This window comes from Cyanistes caeruleus, chromosome 6 (assembly GCF_971803275.1).
Source record: "Cyanistes caeruleus chromosome 6, bCyaCae1.hap1.1, whole genome shotgun sequence".
Lineage (NCBI taxonomy): Eukaryota > Metazoa > Chordata > Aves > Passeriformes > Paridae > Cyanistes > Cyanistes caeruleus.
Genome location: NC_141706.1, coordinates 48,702,660 through 48,719,600, shown reverse-complemented (window position 1 = coordinate 48,719,600; position 16,941 = coordinate 48,702,660). Strand labels below are relative to the sequence as shown.

The window sequence follows — 16,941 nt, the reverse complement described above, 5'->3', positions numbered from 1 at the left end:
AAATATTTCATTAAATGTTCATTTGTGTTAAGAAATTTTAAAGACTTGACAACTAAGGAAGAGAGAATGTGGACATGACAGGCTTGGGAAAAAACATGTGCAGAATAGGGAATGGTATTATAACCAAAGGTAAGTACTGAGATCACACTGAAGCCTTGCTGAGAAACTCAGAAATACTACTGGAGCATGTTGTTGTCCTGAAGTAGATCTCAGGATCCTGCACTCTGCTTCTAGATATGCCAGTCAGGTTCTTGTTCTCTTAGAGGAGTCACCTACACTTTCCAGCATTAATTTCTCTCTTTATTTTCATTTAAAATAATTATATTTTTCTCCTGTAACTTTGTTAGTCTTTCTGATTCATACTGTGTAAAGTAAAAGGAAAGAAAAACATAGAAAATACAGCAGTGTTAAATCATGATCTAATTCAATCTCTTTCTCTGAATGAAGATTAACTAGATCTATGGAATTGATGATCATACAGCCTTAAAGGCCTGCAGTGGTAGAGACAATATCTCCAGGAGAACAATCCTAGTGTTTATACCAGCCATAGGAATGCATTTCCTAGAGGCTGTCATGAGCCTCATCTAATCTACTTTAACATTATTTTACTTTTTCAAACATAAGTGTGAAAATGGGTGGTAGCTTTCACCTCCTGCTACAACCTTAAAAAATAAATCTTCCTCTGGCATGTTTTCTTTCTGGACACAAAAGATTTTTCTCTCTGGCAATGTTTTCTGGATCCATGGTGACCAACAGTGCTCTCCCATGGAACAACTGCAAACAAAAATCTCTGAAATATGCCAAACTGTAATTCAGCTGAGCTCTACAACAGTGGCACACTTTTCAATCCCTCCTTTGGATCAGTAATGGAAACATGGAAGAGTACCAAATACAGGATGGATTCTATGGAGCTCTCTATTCAATACATTACATTCTCATTTTGACAGGGTCCTGATGGATGACAAGAATTCTCTGGATGCATCCTACCAGTTCTGGAAGTGCTCTTGGAGTGTCACTTGGTATGGATTAGTCAGAACATGAGAACAAAAATGTATAGAAGCAGTTCCCAGAAGCCTTTTTCCATAATATTCTTGTTCCATTTAATAACCATATAAACACTCTTCATTTTACTAGTGTGCTTTCAGAATGGTCACTTACTCTTCATGTCTGCAGCTAGTGCCATTTTGCTCTGTGCTTTGGTCCTTCTGATTTTATTTATGATGTTTATATTACTGTTTTACACTTACATGCAGTAAATTGACATTAATAGCTGCCATTTTATTTCAACTTGACATCAAGCTCATGATGCAGTCCCACTAGTTTTTCACTACATTTACCTGCATTTCTATGGGAAGATACAGAAGAGCAAGGGAACCAAAAAGATGTATGGAAAACAAGCACAATAAAATAAGCTCAAAAAAGAGACTAACTCACTCCACATTATGGAGAACAAAATGAGAAAAGGAATATTTAGCTACATAAGAGACAGGAATGATAAACATCATTATGTATGTTGTTTCCACACATTCCAAATTTATCTCATCACTGTATTCATTTATTTAATTAACATACTTACATGTGAGTGACTTTGCTTAAACCGTTGAAGGAATGGGCCTCCAGACTCTGAAGTGTTTCATCTATAGAGATGTAACTAAACACCAGCAAACAGAAAAATAAAGAGGTCTCAAACACTGGGAAGCCACAGCTAGTCCCTGTCATGCCCCTTCATTTGTCATTTCATTATTTTTCTCATCCAGCTATGATGACATGCAGAAAGAGCCTGGGAGCGCAAGATTTAAATCAGATCAACACGGCAGCAGCCACAAGGCCCTCTCCCAGGCCTTCTTTCTTTTTCTTCTCCCTCTCTCCACCTTTCTTTACTTTTTTCCAACCTCAGCATCCCCTGTATTGCTGGCCACCAGCTGCCCCTGTTGTCCTCTGCTGCTGACGGAGAGCAGCTTGGTGACCTGTGGGGAATTTCAGGAGAGGACAGCCAGGAGCAGGAGAGGCAGTGGAAACTGAGATGAGGCTGTGCTGGATCAGCTGGCACTGGGGAGCACAAGAGGTGCAGATCTGAGTGAGGTGTGGGGAGCTGTGTGGTGGCACTGGCTGTGGGACAGCAGTGTGCACAGGGTGGGAAAGGCACTGTCTTGCACAGGAGTGTGCACAGGGGAATCGTATGGGGCTGCTGGCAGAGAGTACTGTGGGATGCTCCTTTGTGTGGAGAAGCTATGGAGAAAACACTTTGAGGAGCTACAGAATGGGTGTTAGTGAGCTACTCAGAAGTATGACCCCAAAGCACCATCCTAAACCCAGAATAAATGTTCCTTATCCTTGACCTTAAAAATACTAAATGTTCAATACAGCCTTAAGTCAGCAGAAAACACCAGGTGAAGCCCTTTTACTAAGATTCAGTGTATTTGCATTACTAACATTTCTCTTGCATTTGAATTTCCTATAAAACTTTTTTTATTCAGTGATGCCTTTCTGACAGGAATTAGCTTTGCAATTAAGCATGTAATTAATTTTTTTTTTTTTCATTCATGTGGAAAAGCAGCACAGGGGGGAAATATCTCTTCTGTTTATCAAGAGTACATAGACATGCATTCATTTAAGAGAAATTATAGCTCTGAAATTTTTGTTTAAACAAGGTTCATAAAGAGGACAACTAAATTTTCTATTCACTACAGATAAAAACCTCCATGTTTATTTGTGTAAATCATTTAGTAGGCACCATATAGCAAAATGAACTGCTGTATTTTGAACAGTAAATACAGTGTATATTCCCCTGTTGACACTTCAGAACATTTTCTAGATGAATTTGCAAAACCAGGAACGATCTGGTAATTTTCATTGCACGAAAATTATGGGCTGGGAGAGGCAAATGAGGCATGTGGTACATTAGAGGCCAAGACATACACACAAAAGTTGTAGTTAAAACACAGGTACTGATTCCTCAACCTGAGGTTTATATCAAGAAGTGGAAGTTCATGTTTTGTGGTAGTAGTAATGCTATAAGAAATATCCAGATGAGCACTGACACTATTCAGATTTCAACTGTCATTTTGAGCTTTTGGAGCCAAAGAAGGGCTGACACTCAAATCAAACTCTGTTCTAAACTAAGTTTATCCTTTTTATATATGATACTATACATCAAGTGAGAGATATTCCTTCCTCTCCAAAAAAACCCCAAACAATACACCATCTATCTGATTAAACTGAGATGGTAAATGAAGCTGCAGATATCCATGAACAATAAGGATTTTAGAAAGTATTTCAGTATATCTGGATGAAACTATAAAATATAATAGGCAGACCATGTTTCCTCTAAGTTCTTCATGAATTCTTAAATGGTAATCCTCAGCTAGTCAGTCAAAGCTCATATACAATTGAGACTTGCAAGGAACATCAAAGACAAGAATAAGAATTCCTATTGCTACGTTAGTAATAAAAAGCTGAACAAGAAAAAAAGGGCCTGTTTCTGAATGAGGTGGTTTATTTTGTTAACAGTAGCCACAGATACAGCTGAGCACCAGCCCGAGTTAGAGCCCTGTCCATTCTGGTTAGATCGTATGAGCAGATTGTGGACTAGAGCTCTCCTGAGGTCCCTTCTAAATTACAGGGCTCTGATTCTGGGGAGTGAACTGTGAGGTGGCAGAGGAATTCACTGCATCAGACACACACAGGATCACAGATTATGGGCCAGTGACGAAGAACAGATGAATGCGGGACAACTTTTTGTCAAGACTGCTGACATCAATGAGCAGTATAGTGCAAGGGCAGCTGTTGAGGAATCCATTCAGGGCAGGTAGCTGGGCTTGCAGCTGCAGTGTGAGCTGCAGGCTGAGCTCTGAGCAGCGAGAGCCCGAGGCAAGGGGCCATGAGCTGCTGACCCTTTGCAAAGGGGTCTGTGGGCAGCCAGGTGAGGGCAAGCTCAGAGACACAGCAGGAGCCAATGATCACTGATGTTGGGGCACTTAAATGGTGATAGCGTAAAACCCCAGGGATTCCTTTGTTTGGGGTCCCTTCTTGGAGGCACCAAACTCAGGCTATTTTGTTATTTAGTTATTGAATCAAGATTAAATGATCTGGACATCTGAAATTTTGATATGGGAAATGTGGGGTGGAGCTGGTAATGGTGTGAACGTGACTCAGAGTGGCTCTGGGATGGTCGGGCAGGTAAGCTTCCTTAACATAGGGACAGTTGTCCTTCAGCGGGAGAAATGTAAGCACAGCTGGTTTGTGGACTGCATCGGTGCACACAAAGGAAATGACACAATGGAAGTCTCTGTCACGTCATACAAATATTAATGTTTTGGTGAAAGTCCAGATCTGGTCTAGAAATGCCCCTGGTTTCCAAAGAGGTGTGTTACAAATCATGCTAGCAGCTGGGAACAAGTTTTTAGCCAGGACTAGCAATTGAATATGTTGATTTGTTATGAGTGTAATGATTTCCTGTAATTTGCAAACTAAAAAAAAAAAAAAAAAAAAAAAAAAAAAAAAAAAAAAAAGTTTTATAGCTTTATTTATCACTTTAACTTCAATAAAGGAGGAATGGTCTTGTTCACAAATGTACAGAATGCCTTCCTACAACTGGTTCAGGTTATAAATAATAGAATTATACCTTCAGTTCTAAAATATAAGTGGTGAGATAGCAAAGGTACATGAATATTTTCATAGGTTTTTATACACAAAGACAGAATTTGGGAGAAGGAGAGTAATTTTTAACAAAAATTTAAAAGAATAGCATAAGAAACCAAACAGAACTTACATCCTAGAGATGTTGGGGAGATTGGAAAAAGCGTCACTTGGAATTTTTCTTAGATGAGTCTCCAAAAACCTCCTAGAGAAACAAAAGTCTGGCAGTTAATATCCTTTGATAAGTACAATTTAACATTGAAAAGTCCTACACAGCTTCAGCTCTGCTCCAATATTTTTATTCTTATCTTGCCTTTTCTCTGTGTTGCCATCTTTGCCTCATTTCTATTCCTGTTTCATTATGTTGCTTGTTTTGTTTGATGTGCCCATCAATCTAAATTGCAGCTTTCTGCATCATCCCTCCCAAGAGCTCAGCAGTCAGTGGTGATGATGGACCTTCCAAAACTCCAGAGCATGACCAGCAAAATATATGTGCCTACTGAAGTTAATGAAGTATTAAGAGAATTCTAATCATTTCAGGCCCACAAAAATATCCAATCCCTCATTCTGAGCAAGAAACTCAGGTATGTCAGCCAAAATTGAATTAGAGCAATTGCATTTTACCTCCACAGAATCCTCCATCTTTTTTTGTAATAAATACTATATTCTTTCTCCCCAAGCATCTGATGCAGGGGTGGCATGTACCTTACCCACCTGCCGGAGAGTTCAGAAAAACCCGCAATATTTAAGGGAGATACTTATCCACAGCCAAGCTCTTGACAGAATGAATCTCCAGCAGACTCATTCCTCTAAATAAGAAAGGAGGAAATGCTTTTGAAAATCAGCCTATGATAGCTGTTAAACTTACAGTTATAACCTGTTGTTAATCTTTGGTTTTCCAATACAGTTTGGGAATACTCTTACAGAATATCTAGGCAATGAATAGTTTGAAGAATAATCAGGAACAAATTATAAACCTTTCCCCTAGTTGCTATTTAACAGCAGTTAAAGAAAGAAATAAACAAATTAGGATAATTTCTTTATTCTGTTTTATTTCATAATGCCAAGTATCTGATTACTATAATTATATTTGATTTACATAGCCAAATATATTATCATCTTGAGATTTATCAAGCTTCTGGAACTTGCATACAAGAAATAAAACTGTAGAAATAGAGTTTAATAATAACAACATATGCAGAAATTCTTAAAGGTTTTGTCTTGAATTAAAGTATAAATTAAGAGAATGTACATTCCCATAATTCCACGGGAAGAATCTGCTTCCCCAGTCTACCTTGTCTACTCCATATTCTTGTTACCAGAATGAGTAAAGACTTTTCCAGCAGTGGGTTGACCCCAATACACCTGGCTCCAGACAAGCTCCCAACCACAGGAATGTCAGTCGGTCCAGAGGTTATGTTCACATAGATGTTATTTTAACATCCACAGCAGTACCAGTGATATTACTTCAGTAAGATATATTAGGGAATTATGTAGTTGCCTCTTAATTTAAAAAGAATTTTTAAGTGCACATCTGCAAAACACAATAAGTAAATACACACCACCCAAAAATTTTCAGATTGAAACTATATTATTTATAATTCGAGTCATACCAACAAAAGCTTTATGTATTTTAATAAACGATTCTCCACCAATACAGGGAGAAAAATTCACCATGTATCAATATGAAACAGAGTTTGTCAATTTGAAACAAAGTAAAAAATTTTACATCCTAATTTAATTTTTCTGAGAAAATTATAACAAGCAATGACCTTCTAGCTTTTGCATAGGAGAAATAAACATGACAACAAAGTAATGGCTACATAAACAGCTAATGACACATTAGTTTCTAGATTTTCATATCAAATTAAATCCAACAAAAACAAAAATATACTTTTTAAATTATTCTGAAATGAATGCATTGTAGTTTTTCAATGGTGCAAAAATAGCTATAAAAAGGCATTTCATGTAGTGAAAATAGTGCTTAGTTTACCAGAAGATGATTACCACCTGCTGTCCAATGCTAGTATTACCCATATGGTAATTGGAATGAGGAAAGTGGAACGAGAGAAAGATTCACACAGCAAAGGAGCTCTGAACGTAGGGAATCACTTCTGAATATGTGAGACTACATAGGTGCTTTTCTACATCCAGCAGTCCAACTGAAACGCATAAAGTATCCCTCAAAACTGGCCCAGCCCTAAGAAATTAAAGGAATACTAGATTATTTCAAAATGAAATTGTACAGGTCAGTGTTTGGAACAAGTAGTTATGGAAAGCAAGCTCTTACTGCTAATGTATCCTCTTCCTACAAACTGAGGTACATCCGGACACTGCCAGACGGACAGGCGAGAATTTAGGTTGGTTACTTGCTAATTTATAGTGAACAGAAAATACCAATCCACAGTGCTGGAGCTTATCCTTGCTCGGTTTGTGCTTCTGATTGGATTTGGGTAAAAAAAGACTTTATGCAAAGGAATGATCCTATCCTCATTCAGTTTTCAGATGACACCAAGATAGGCAGGAATGTTGATCTGCTGGAGGGTAGGAAGGCTCTGTAGAGGGTCCTGTACAGGCTGGAGTCATGGGCCAAGGCAACTGTATGAGGTTCAACAAAGCAAAATGCCAGCTTGTTGTGTCCCCTCCAGGCTCCTTGTGCACCTCCAGCCTGGTGGGGTGGTATGAGAAGCAGAAAAGGCTGTAGCTCTCTAAGCATTGCCCAACATTAACTAACACATACTTGAATTGCCAATTCTTTTTCCAGCACAAATCCAAATCAAATCCAATCAATAGCAGCATAGTTGGTACTATGAAGAAAATTAACTCTATTCCAGCCAAAATCAGGCCATTTTTCTGCAATTTTTTTGTTTTTTTAAAAATTTGTTCCCACGCCTCTTAAGTCCTTTGCCTGGCAGCACAGCCTGAGGAAATGAAGCACTATGTGGAGCGGAGGATGGACCAAAGAAACTCTGAAGTGTACTGGATGTACAGCAATCTGTGGGACCAGACGTGTCGCACTAAGAGCAATGAGGGAACTGGCTGAAACCATTCTGAAGCTACCCTGTCAACTTTGAAATATCACAGTGATCAAGGAAGGTTGTGTCTGAAAAAATAAAAGCATCACACATGTCTTCTAGTGAGGCAAAAAGAAGGATCTGAGGAAACACAGGCTAGTGGCTGCTATGTAGTTATTTTTTGTGTGCAAGTAATTTATGCATTTGAATGTCCTTTTGCAGGTGTTATGTTCATGATCAGAGGCAAAAAAAAAATTCCTTTATTTTCATCTATATTTCTACCTTAATAATTCCTAACATTCAGTTTGACTTTTTGACCTCTACTGAGCAGCTGGCAGCAATTATAGGCACTTAGTGGTTCTCTGATTAAACACAATAGTACCTAGCAATTACAGCCTATTCTTACTCTCTTTCCCTGTAGGAAGTGAGCCTCTTCAGATTGCTCTTTTCTGAAATTTCATGGTCCTGTTTGAACTTTCTTTGCAGCAATTTATAGGCTTTTAGTTCAATATTTCAGAAACACAGCTCTTCTCTATTGTAGAGTACATTTTATTGCAGGCAATCATAAAAGTCTAAACTTCAGGGTAAAAAAAGAAACAGTACACGTTTTAGGTCAGAATCAAAATTTAGTTCAAAAATAATGAAATAGGGATGTCTATGATCACAATAAAAGAAAATATATGAGGATATAGTATTTTAATATGGCAATCAGGTGAAGTCCCAGGTGACTGGCATTGTACCCATCTATTAAAAGGGTAGAAAGGAAAACTGTGGGAACTATTGAGCTTCAATCTCATCTCTGTTCTTGGGAAAATTCTCCCAGAAGCTACACTAATGCACATGGAAAACAGGGAGGTGATTTGGGCTGGCCAGCACAGCTTCACCAGGAGCAAGTCCTGTCTGACCAACCCAGTGGCCTTCTGCTGCTGGAGTGCTTACATCAGGGGACAAGGGAAGGGCTACACATGTCATTTATCTGTACTTTTGTAAAGTGTTCGACACAGTGCCCCACAACATCCTTCTCTCTAAATTGAAGAGAGATGGATTTGATTAGTGGAATGTTAGATAAGAAATTGGCCGAATGATCACATTCAGAGTGTTGTGGTCAATGGCTTAGTGTAAAGATGGAGAGTAGTGAAAAGTTTTGTGCCAAGTAGTGGGCAAATACACAAGTCTTGTGCCCAGCAGAGAATAATATCTTCATCAATTAGATAAACAGTTGGGTAAAGTGAGCCTTCAGCAACTTGGTTGATGACACTAAGCTTACACCTTAAGCTTAAGATACACCTGAAGGATGGAATGTCATCCAGAAAGACCTGGACAAGCTCAAGAAATAGACCCATGGAAATCTTGTTTAGTTCAAGACCAAGTGCAAGGTGCTGCATCTGCGTCAGGGCAACCCCTGGTATCATCACAGGCTGGGGATGAACAGATTGGAGCAGCCCTGCTGAGAAGGACTTGGAGTGCTGGCGTGTGAGAGGCTGGGCAGGAGCCAGCAGCGTGCACTTGGAGCCTGGATAGCCAGTCGTATGCTGGGCTGCATGCAAAACAGTGTGGCCAGCAGGGTGAGGGAGGGGATTCTGCCCCTCTGCTCTAGTGAGACCCCACCTGGAGTACTGCATCCAGCTCCAGAGTAGTAAGTACTAAGGAAAGATGAGGACCTGCTGGTGTGGGCTCAGAGGAGGGCCATGAAGATAATCAGAGAGCTGGGACCCCTCTCTATGAGGAAAAGTTGAGAAAGCTGGGCTTTTTCAGCCTGCAGAAGAGCAGACTCCAGAGACATTTTATTGCAGCCTTCCAGTACTTAAAGAGGGTTTCTAACAAAGTTAGGGAAACACTTTTTTGTAGTGCCTGTTGCAATAAAGCAGGGCATTATGATTTTAAACTAATTCAATTCAGACTAGATGCAAAGAAGACACTTTTACAATGACTGTGGTGAAACACAGGCACAGATTGCTCACAAAGGTGGTAGACAAATCACCTCTGGAAGCATTCAAGGTCAGGCTGGATGGTACTCTGACCAGCCTGATCTAGTTGAAGATGTTCCTTCTCCTTGAAGAGGCAGGTGGACTAAATGATCTTCAAAGGTACATTCCAACCCAAACTATTGTATGATTCTATGCTAAATTATATTATTAGGTTTCATTTTAATTACCTTTATGGGCTCTCCAGCCTCTATATTTATGTATCTACTTATTTGTGAGAAAAAAATAGCTCAAACTTTTCATGTTGTGTGATTCAACCTTTCTTTGTAAAGAGTGACATTTAAAATGCCTTTAGATCCAGACTGATCACATTCACTGGCTGGAGTTCGAGAGAGAAGTAATCTTCTTTTAGTATGTGTCAGCAGCTCATTGCCTACATTTAGGTTTAAATGGTAATGTTTACTGTAGCTGCTTTCATTGCTTCAGCTTGAGTCGATAGCATTGCCCTTTGCAAAATCCTGAGTGTCGTTTCCCATTGACTTGGGTAAGGTATCAGGGCACTGTTGGAATGCACAACCTTGAATGGAATTGAAGCTGCTGACATGAAATAGCCTTTTGCAGATGGCTCACTTCTCATTTTTGAGTAAAACAAGCTACTTTTTCTACTCTCTAAATTTCGACTACCACACAGTAACCACCTAAGTGTGGTTAAAAAGCTGCTATGATATTAGCAGCTTCACAATATATATTGTTAATTTTTTTGAGACTTTTTAATGTGTAGTCTGTGAACATAAGGATATGTAAGGGCTGAGTCCAGCAGAACACAAAAGCATGTTTAAAGCGGAGTTTTTGAGGAACTGAGACTCTATCTCATTTTCCTTATTCCTTAATTTGGAAGATTAACATTTCACAGTAGTCTCTCTCTGAACTGCATGTGGGAAGGTTCAATCACACTTCCTGAGACAGTCCAGTTTTCAAAATATAACCACCTTTTATAGACTGTTTTGAGGTTCTGTAAACCCATGTTAGGGAAAACATCAAATATTTCTTGATTTTGCAAATATATAAACAGACTGTATGAGGCAGATTCATGAAAAGTTACCCTCTAAACTGATATTAGCTATTTGAAAAAAAATCTGTAAATTATTCCTCAGTAGTCATGTGGATTTGTTTTTATTTATTTATTTTTGTAAAATTTAGGCTTCTTCTTTCCTTTTACAGATGTATCAATAAGCTCTGTTTCCCAATTCAAGAGAAGACTGTTGTGTGCTTCTGAAGTGTAATGGGCTGGAAATGTTATGTCAAAAGAAAACACAGTAATGAAAACTGACTATAGTAGCAATTCAAGATTCAGTGTAGTGTAACACAGAATCAGCCTGTTAAACCACTGTTGAAATCAACTTCAAAAATAAGAGTTTTTTAACTCTGGTATAAACTATTCTTTTGCTGCTATGATGATCAAAACTCATTATCTTCTCAAACAAGCAAATGAAATTCTACTGCCTTATCACAAGTGTCTTCTGTAAAAATGTGTTATATTCTCATTTAGGTTAATCTCTTCACAGTATTTACAAAAGAACTACTCACAGTCCTTCTGTTTTCTCTTGAGCAAGCCATGTGTGTAGTTAAAAAATGCCAAAGTAATGTTCATTTCTACTAGGAATGGCAACAGCTTTTTGGTTTGTGCTTGTACAGTTCCTAGCACTTGATGGGTTTCTGTGCCATGACATGTGAAATTTAAATATTCCAAATGTACAAGGAATGTTACTGATACAATGACTAAAAAGGAATGAAAGACTATATTGTATTCAATGCTCGCAAGGTATTATTTTGGTCTTAAGTAGTTTCTCTGTTACTGTAGTCCCTCATTCCTGTTCTTCATCGTATCACTTTGAGTTGGCTCTGTATGTGCAGTAAAGCAGTGCACAGTTTGTAAGTTACTTCAAGAACCCTTAGAACAGTGCTTCAATTTACCATTGGGATTATGAACAAATCCTTTCACTTTAACATTTCACTTTAACTGAGGCAATAGTACATACAAATTTTTTGACCTAGTGTATTGGACCTACTGTGTGTCAAATGCAGGATAGTTGTATGTTAACAGCAGGATTATAGAAGGAACACCATGCCTTTCTAAGAAAAATAAGTAGGTAAATATAATAACAAGCATCAGAATTGACAAGAAAGTATAGTTTTATGTAAAATACAGTATTGAGGAAACATTTTATGTTGCAGCTGTGTACATAGAACTATTTGAATCATTACCTGAAAGACAACTGATAAAATGATTTCAGGGATTTGGTAAGTATAACAGTGTTTGGTAGAAATAAATAATTAATTATTTTAAGAACGTTCAAATCTGGTTTTGTCTCTAGAAATAATCAAATACTTTTACAAATGAAAATAACTAAATATTTTTTGCAAAATGAATTAATAACTAAAACATTATTCCAAAATGTGTAGCCATTCTATATTACCTACAGCATATACAGAATATATGGGCATTAATCAAAAGGCAGTATCCTACCTACAGGAAATATACTGGAGCAAATGCAGAACTGTAGCTTAATATCTAATGTAAAGAGCATGTTCTTGAAGACTGGACTGGTTTTGTGTCTATTTATATACCGGTTCCACTGTCCTTGCCCAACATCCTCTTGTTCAATTTCAATCAAATTTTATTATGTTGATATGAAAATAGCACCTGGGTACAGGAAGGGAAGGGAAGGGAAGGGAAGGGAAGGGAAGGGAAGGGAAGGGAAGGGAAGGGAAGGGAAGGGAAGGGAAGGGAAGGGAAGGGAAGGGAAGGGAAGGGAAGGGAAGGGAAGGGAAGGGAAGGGAAGGGAAGGGAAGGGAAGGGAAGGGAAGGGAAGGGAAGGGAAGGGAAGGGAAGGGAAGGGAAGGGAAGGGGATTAAGTTATTTTAGTAAGTGAATGCAGGAGATGTAATGCACATTGAATAAAAAGTGAAACTTTATTAGTTTTATTGTCAAAAGAAAGATAATTAAGAGCAACTAGAAATAAATTTATAAAATGAAAATCATTGAGAAATGCATTGAGGTGATGCTGGGATAGTGATACCATCTGAATATGTCATCATAATAATACCAAGAAGCATATTACAATAATTTAAGAATTATGATGCAATTACATCTTTGGAAAAATGTTCAGTGGGGTTTTGGTGAAGTGTATGTGTAAGTAAACTAAGAACAAAATCTTATACTGAAAAAAGGACATTTTCAAGATCAATATCTGCGCATTCAGGCATTCTGGATAAGCACCTGCATTAACTATATTTGGGTAAATAACAGTTTAAATAAACACACTTTTCTCACTTAAGTTCATGTCACTTTTCTACTAAAAGAGTTAGAAATAAACATTTATTGGAATTTCTTAAAGCATTTCTTAAAAAAAGGCTTGCCCCGTTCTCTTAAAGTAGGGTAGAGAACGAGAACAGTTCTGACTGAATAATCAGAACAAAACTTTAATTGGAGTTCCAAGATCCTGTGCACTGAAAAGAGCTCATCATCTCCAAAAGCTGGCAAAGTGTTCCTAGACTCACCAGTCTCTTAGTCCTACAAACCCTACAAAACTGAATAGCCACACACAAAAGTTTTTAAATTGGCAATCTTGAGGTTCACACATTACCACCAAGAAGCAGAATTACTTTGTCTAAAGTAACAAACTTGCTGCGTTTAGGGAAAATTGTAGAGAGTTTCAACATAAAATATGCAGATATGTACAGTTATGTATTTCACCTCAAAGAAGTGTTTATTTGTTCTTTCTTAAGGTTAACAGAAACTTCAATTATTTTGGGATCTTTTGTCTTTGATTCAGAACTACTGCCTATTGTTTGGCAAAAGGATGAAAACATGATGGAATCAGGGGCACACACTTTGCAATCTCTCACAAAATGCTGTGTGTTGTTTTAACTGCCATGTTCAAATGATCCATCTGAAGCATCTGAAAGCACTCTGAACAAAAACCACATATAGGTAACTGTTAGGAGTCCCATTTAACATATGAAGGGAAAGAAATATTAAGACATTTGCAGAGAGCAAGGGACTACAGAATTTGGCACAGTCCACCAGACTTCAGCAATTTAAATAAGAGAACAGAAAGAAAACAAACACACTTAATCCAGAAAGAAAACTTCATTTTGAAGTAAAAAAATGTGATGTCCTTTTGTATTTGTGTTGTGATTTGTTTGTTTGAGGGGGTTGTGGGTGAAAAGAGCTCTATTTTCCTTATTTTCTCAGATAATTCTCCCATTTTCTTTCAAATAAAAGACTATGCAGCACATGTTATACTGCTTCTGCCATACACTTTAAAATCACAATTGCCATTACCTGGAATATTTTCTTGATATGGTAGGGAGAACATGTCTTGAGAAGTTTGCAATGGTCACTCTAATAAGTGCACATGATTGAATTTCTCCCCGGATAAACAGAAAAATGTTTCTCAGTTGTTTTTTGTTACTTTTCCCATGGAAATAAGATCTTTACAGGGTGTTTTTGTCTTTTCCAAACAATGGCTTACTATTTTACATCCCCCATTACTACAGGTGTTTAAAACACTAGAATTCCAGTGGCCAAAGTGCTTTATTCGTGGAGCTGCATGTAGAGAGGTATTTCTCAGCAATCAAACCAGCATATTTCAAGGAAAGTTTCAAATTTCATGATGTGATCTCATTGTTTCTGTTAACTATTTTAAATGCCTGTACAAAGGCATTTCTCCTATAAACTGAAACTGCTATGTTTTCTAATTTGTCATGGTAGTTTTCAAAAAACATACTACTTGGTGCATGTCATAACATCACTGGAATTTCAGCCTAAATAAACTGTGTATATAAAAGTATAATAACAAAAAACTCGTATAATTTAAAATCTTATTAACTGAAATACTGCACCTAAAATACTAACCATTGAAAAAATTAAAAGGCAAGCAAAAATAATGGAAATAACATAAATACTTTTTTCTTTCTTTCTAGGCATGACCAATTTAAGCTTTTACTTTTAGTGTTACAAAATCTGAAAAGCATTCAAATAAGTTCAAATAATTTAATGGTTCTTATTTGTATAAAATCCTGAGAATCATTATCAAGACACAAACTAATCAATCTGTTACTGTTTTACCTTGCAATTAAATTAACCAAATTTGAATTAATTTACTTTATCAGAAAGCAATCTATATTTACAAATGAACTTTCCCATAGAGACTATAAAGCTTTTGTACCTCAAGAAACAAAGTAAAAGCCAGGAGTGATTCATCTGCTCAGTTTTAGCTGACAGGTGCCATTTCAGTCTCACTGCAGTGTTTAACTGACAGATATGACACAAGATGCTCATCTCAACTGGCAGCAGGAACCCAGACAAGATCTTCTACTGTGCCTGTAATGTACCAAACACTTAGGCTGAGGTACCTGCATTACTCTAACACTTTGGCAAGCTTTAAATTTGCTGCTTTATCCCGTACTCCACACTTTCATCTGAAGTACTCTGTCTCCCAGACAGTATACTTGGATTCTCAGTTCCCATGGATTTTTTTTTCCCCCCGCCTTTGACAAAGAAGCTGAAAATGCACAGGGCATTTTGTGGAACTCTTTGTGAGGTCACACATCCAATTCCTGTTAGTTTTTTAATCATAAAATTGTGTTTGATCTATTTTTCCTTCCCCTCACCCTCTAACACAGAATCCAGCCTACTGCTCACTTTGCCCACAAACAGCCCACTTACTTATTTTCCCATATTTTATACCGAACTCTTTAAGATCCAATGAACCATCTCTTCACAGCTCTTTAAGGTTTGAGAGTCACTTTTCTACCTCCTCCTGCCCCATGCAGAGTCTGCACACGGCCGTTCCCGCTATCCTGTACCACCCAGGTATTCTGCAGCACTTCCTCCTCTCACAGGACTTTAGCTCAGAGTATCTCCTGCCTACAAAGTATGAATAATCACAGCAGGCTTCCCTAAACCATCCCAATGTACTCACAGGGTCTGGGTGTCCTCCGGAAGGCTGGGGATAAAGTAGATGTCCCTGCAAGTGATTTTGTATTCCTCCCAGTCAGAGCACTCGCAGAAGGCTGAAGGACACCTCTCTGTACCCTGGCTGCACAGCACCAGCACCAGCAGCAACTGGAAGGCTACCGTGAGGCACAGCATCTTCCGCCGTCCGCTCTCGCTCTGCCCTTCGCTTGTCCGAGGAGACGAGGAGATCCCAGAGCTGCAGGGGCAGACCGCGCTGCCCCTCCGGGAGAAGCTGCCAGGGAAAGGCGGCACCTGTGCTGGACAACGCCGCCTCCTCACTGAGCGGGGTCAGGAAAGGTCTCGGCAAGCCCTGCGCGCCCTCGGCACGGGGCAGGGTCCCTGTCCTCGCCCCGGCCCCGCGCTCATCCCGCCGGCCATCCTGTACCTGGCCCTCCGCTCCTCCGCACCCCTCCCGCGGGGTCCCGGCGTGCCCGTCCCCCGGCAGCGCCCGTTCCGCGGCTCTCACCGCGGCAGCGCCGCTCCGCTCCCGGGCCCCGCCGCTCCCCGCGCTCCGACCGCACAGCCTTGGGGTGCCGGGGCCGCCTGCCGCGGGCGGCCGGGACTGCGCGGGGCGAGCCGGCTCCCGGCCCTACCCAGCCCGGCCCTGCCCAGCCCTGCTCTGCCCGGCCGCGGCGAGACCGCGCAGGCAGCGGGACCGGCATGTCGAGCCCTTTCCAAAGGCAGCGGCGAAACTCGGACCCCGACCATTCCTCCTGGCATCTTCGCGGAAAGAAACAGGAGGAAGGGGGATGAATAAGTGCCATACTAACTCACCTGTGAAAGCAGTGAAATTAAAGTAGACCTTTACAACCAGCAAATATTCACTGACTGCAAGTTAGATATGTATTAAATGTAAAGCAGTTTAAAAAGCACTGAAAATTCAAAAGAGTGATTATGAAAATGACAGGATAAAACAAAAGAGAAAAGAGTAGCATTTTCCACATTATCAGACAAGATAAAATCCATTCACCAAAGAAAATAAATGGGGGGAAAAATCTAACCCTGACAGAAATAAAGTGGAATTATTGCCACCTTAAGCAGGTACACAACAAGAAAAAGTCAATATAAATGTTTGTAATCTTCAGAGGATGAAACCTGAAAATTTAACCTATGCGCAGTATAAATTAATTACAATATTTTTGGGTCTTGGATAAAGAGTCCCCTTCCAGCTACATTATTCAAAAATTTTGAGTACATCAAATACAGCTATTTTGATACAGCTCTTTGAAAGTGTTTTAAGTCAATTCACCAGTATGTGTTTCCTAAATGTAATGAATCCCCTCAATACATCTTTTTAAGGTAAGCAAATGATATACTATGGCCATAAAGTAACAACATA

The 16,941-nt window shown here is 39.1% G+C and overlaps 1 protein-coding gene and 1 long non-coding RNA gene across 2 annotated transcripts in view; one reads left to right on the top strand and one right to left on the bottom strand.

The window, feature by feature from the left end:
- Window positions 1–15,865, bottom strand: part of TSHR (thyroid stimulating hormone receptor) — a 46,473-nt gene extending 30,608 nt beyond the window's left edge. Inside the window, exons 1-3 of the mRNA XM_023927745.2 lie at window positions 15,568–15,865; window positions 4,772–4,843; window positions 1,577–1,651 (exon numbers count right to left, since the gene is read on the bottom strand). Of these exons, the coding sequence (XP_023783513.2) occupies window positions 1,577–1,651; window positions 4,772–4,843; window positions 15,568–15,737 (317 nt within the window). The 5' untranslated portion in view covers window positions 15,738–15,865. The remainder of the gene's footprint in view (window positions 1–1,576; window positions 1,652–4,771; window positions 4,844–15,567) is intronic.
- LOC111929930 (uncharacterized) lies at window positions 4,015–11,921 on the top strand. Its single transcript, XR_015288197.1, has 3 exons — window positions 4,015–4,179; window positions 5,044–5,222; window positions 7,539–11,921. It is a non-coding gene; the product is annotated as an uncharacterized LOC111929930 (long non-coding RNA).
- Window positions 15,866–16,941: the final 1,076 nt, after the last annotated feature.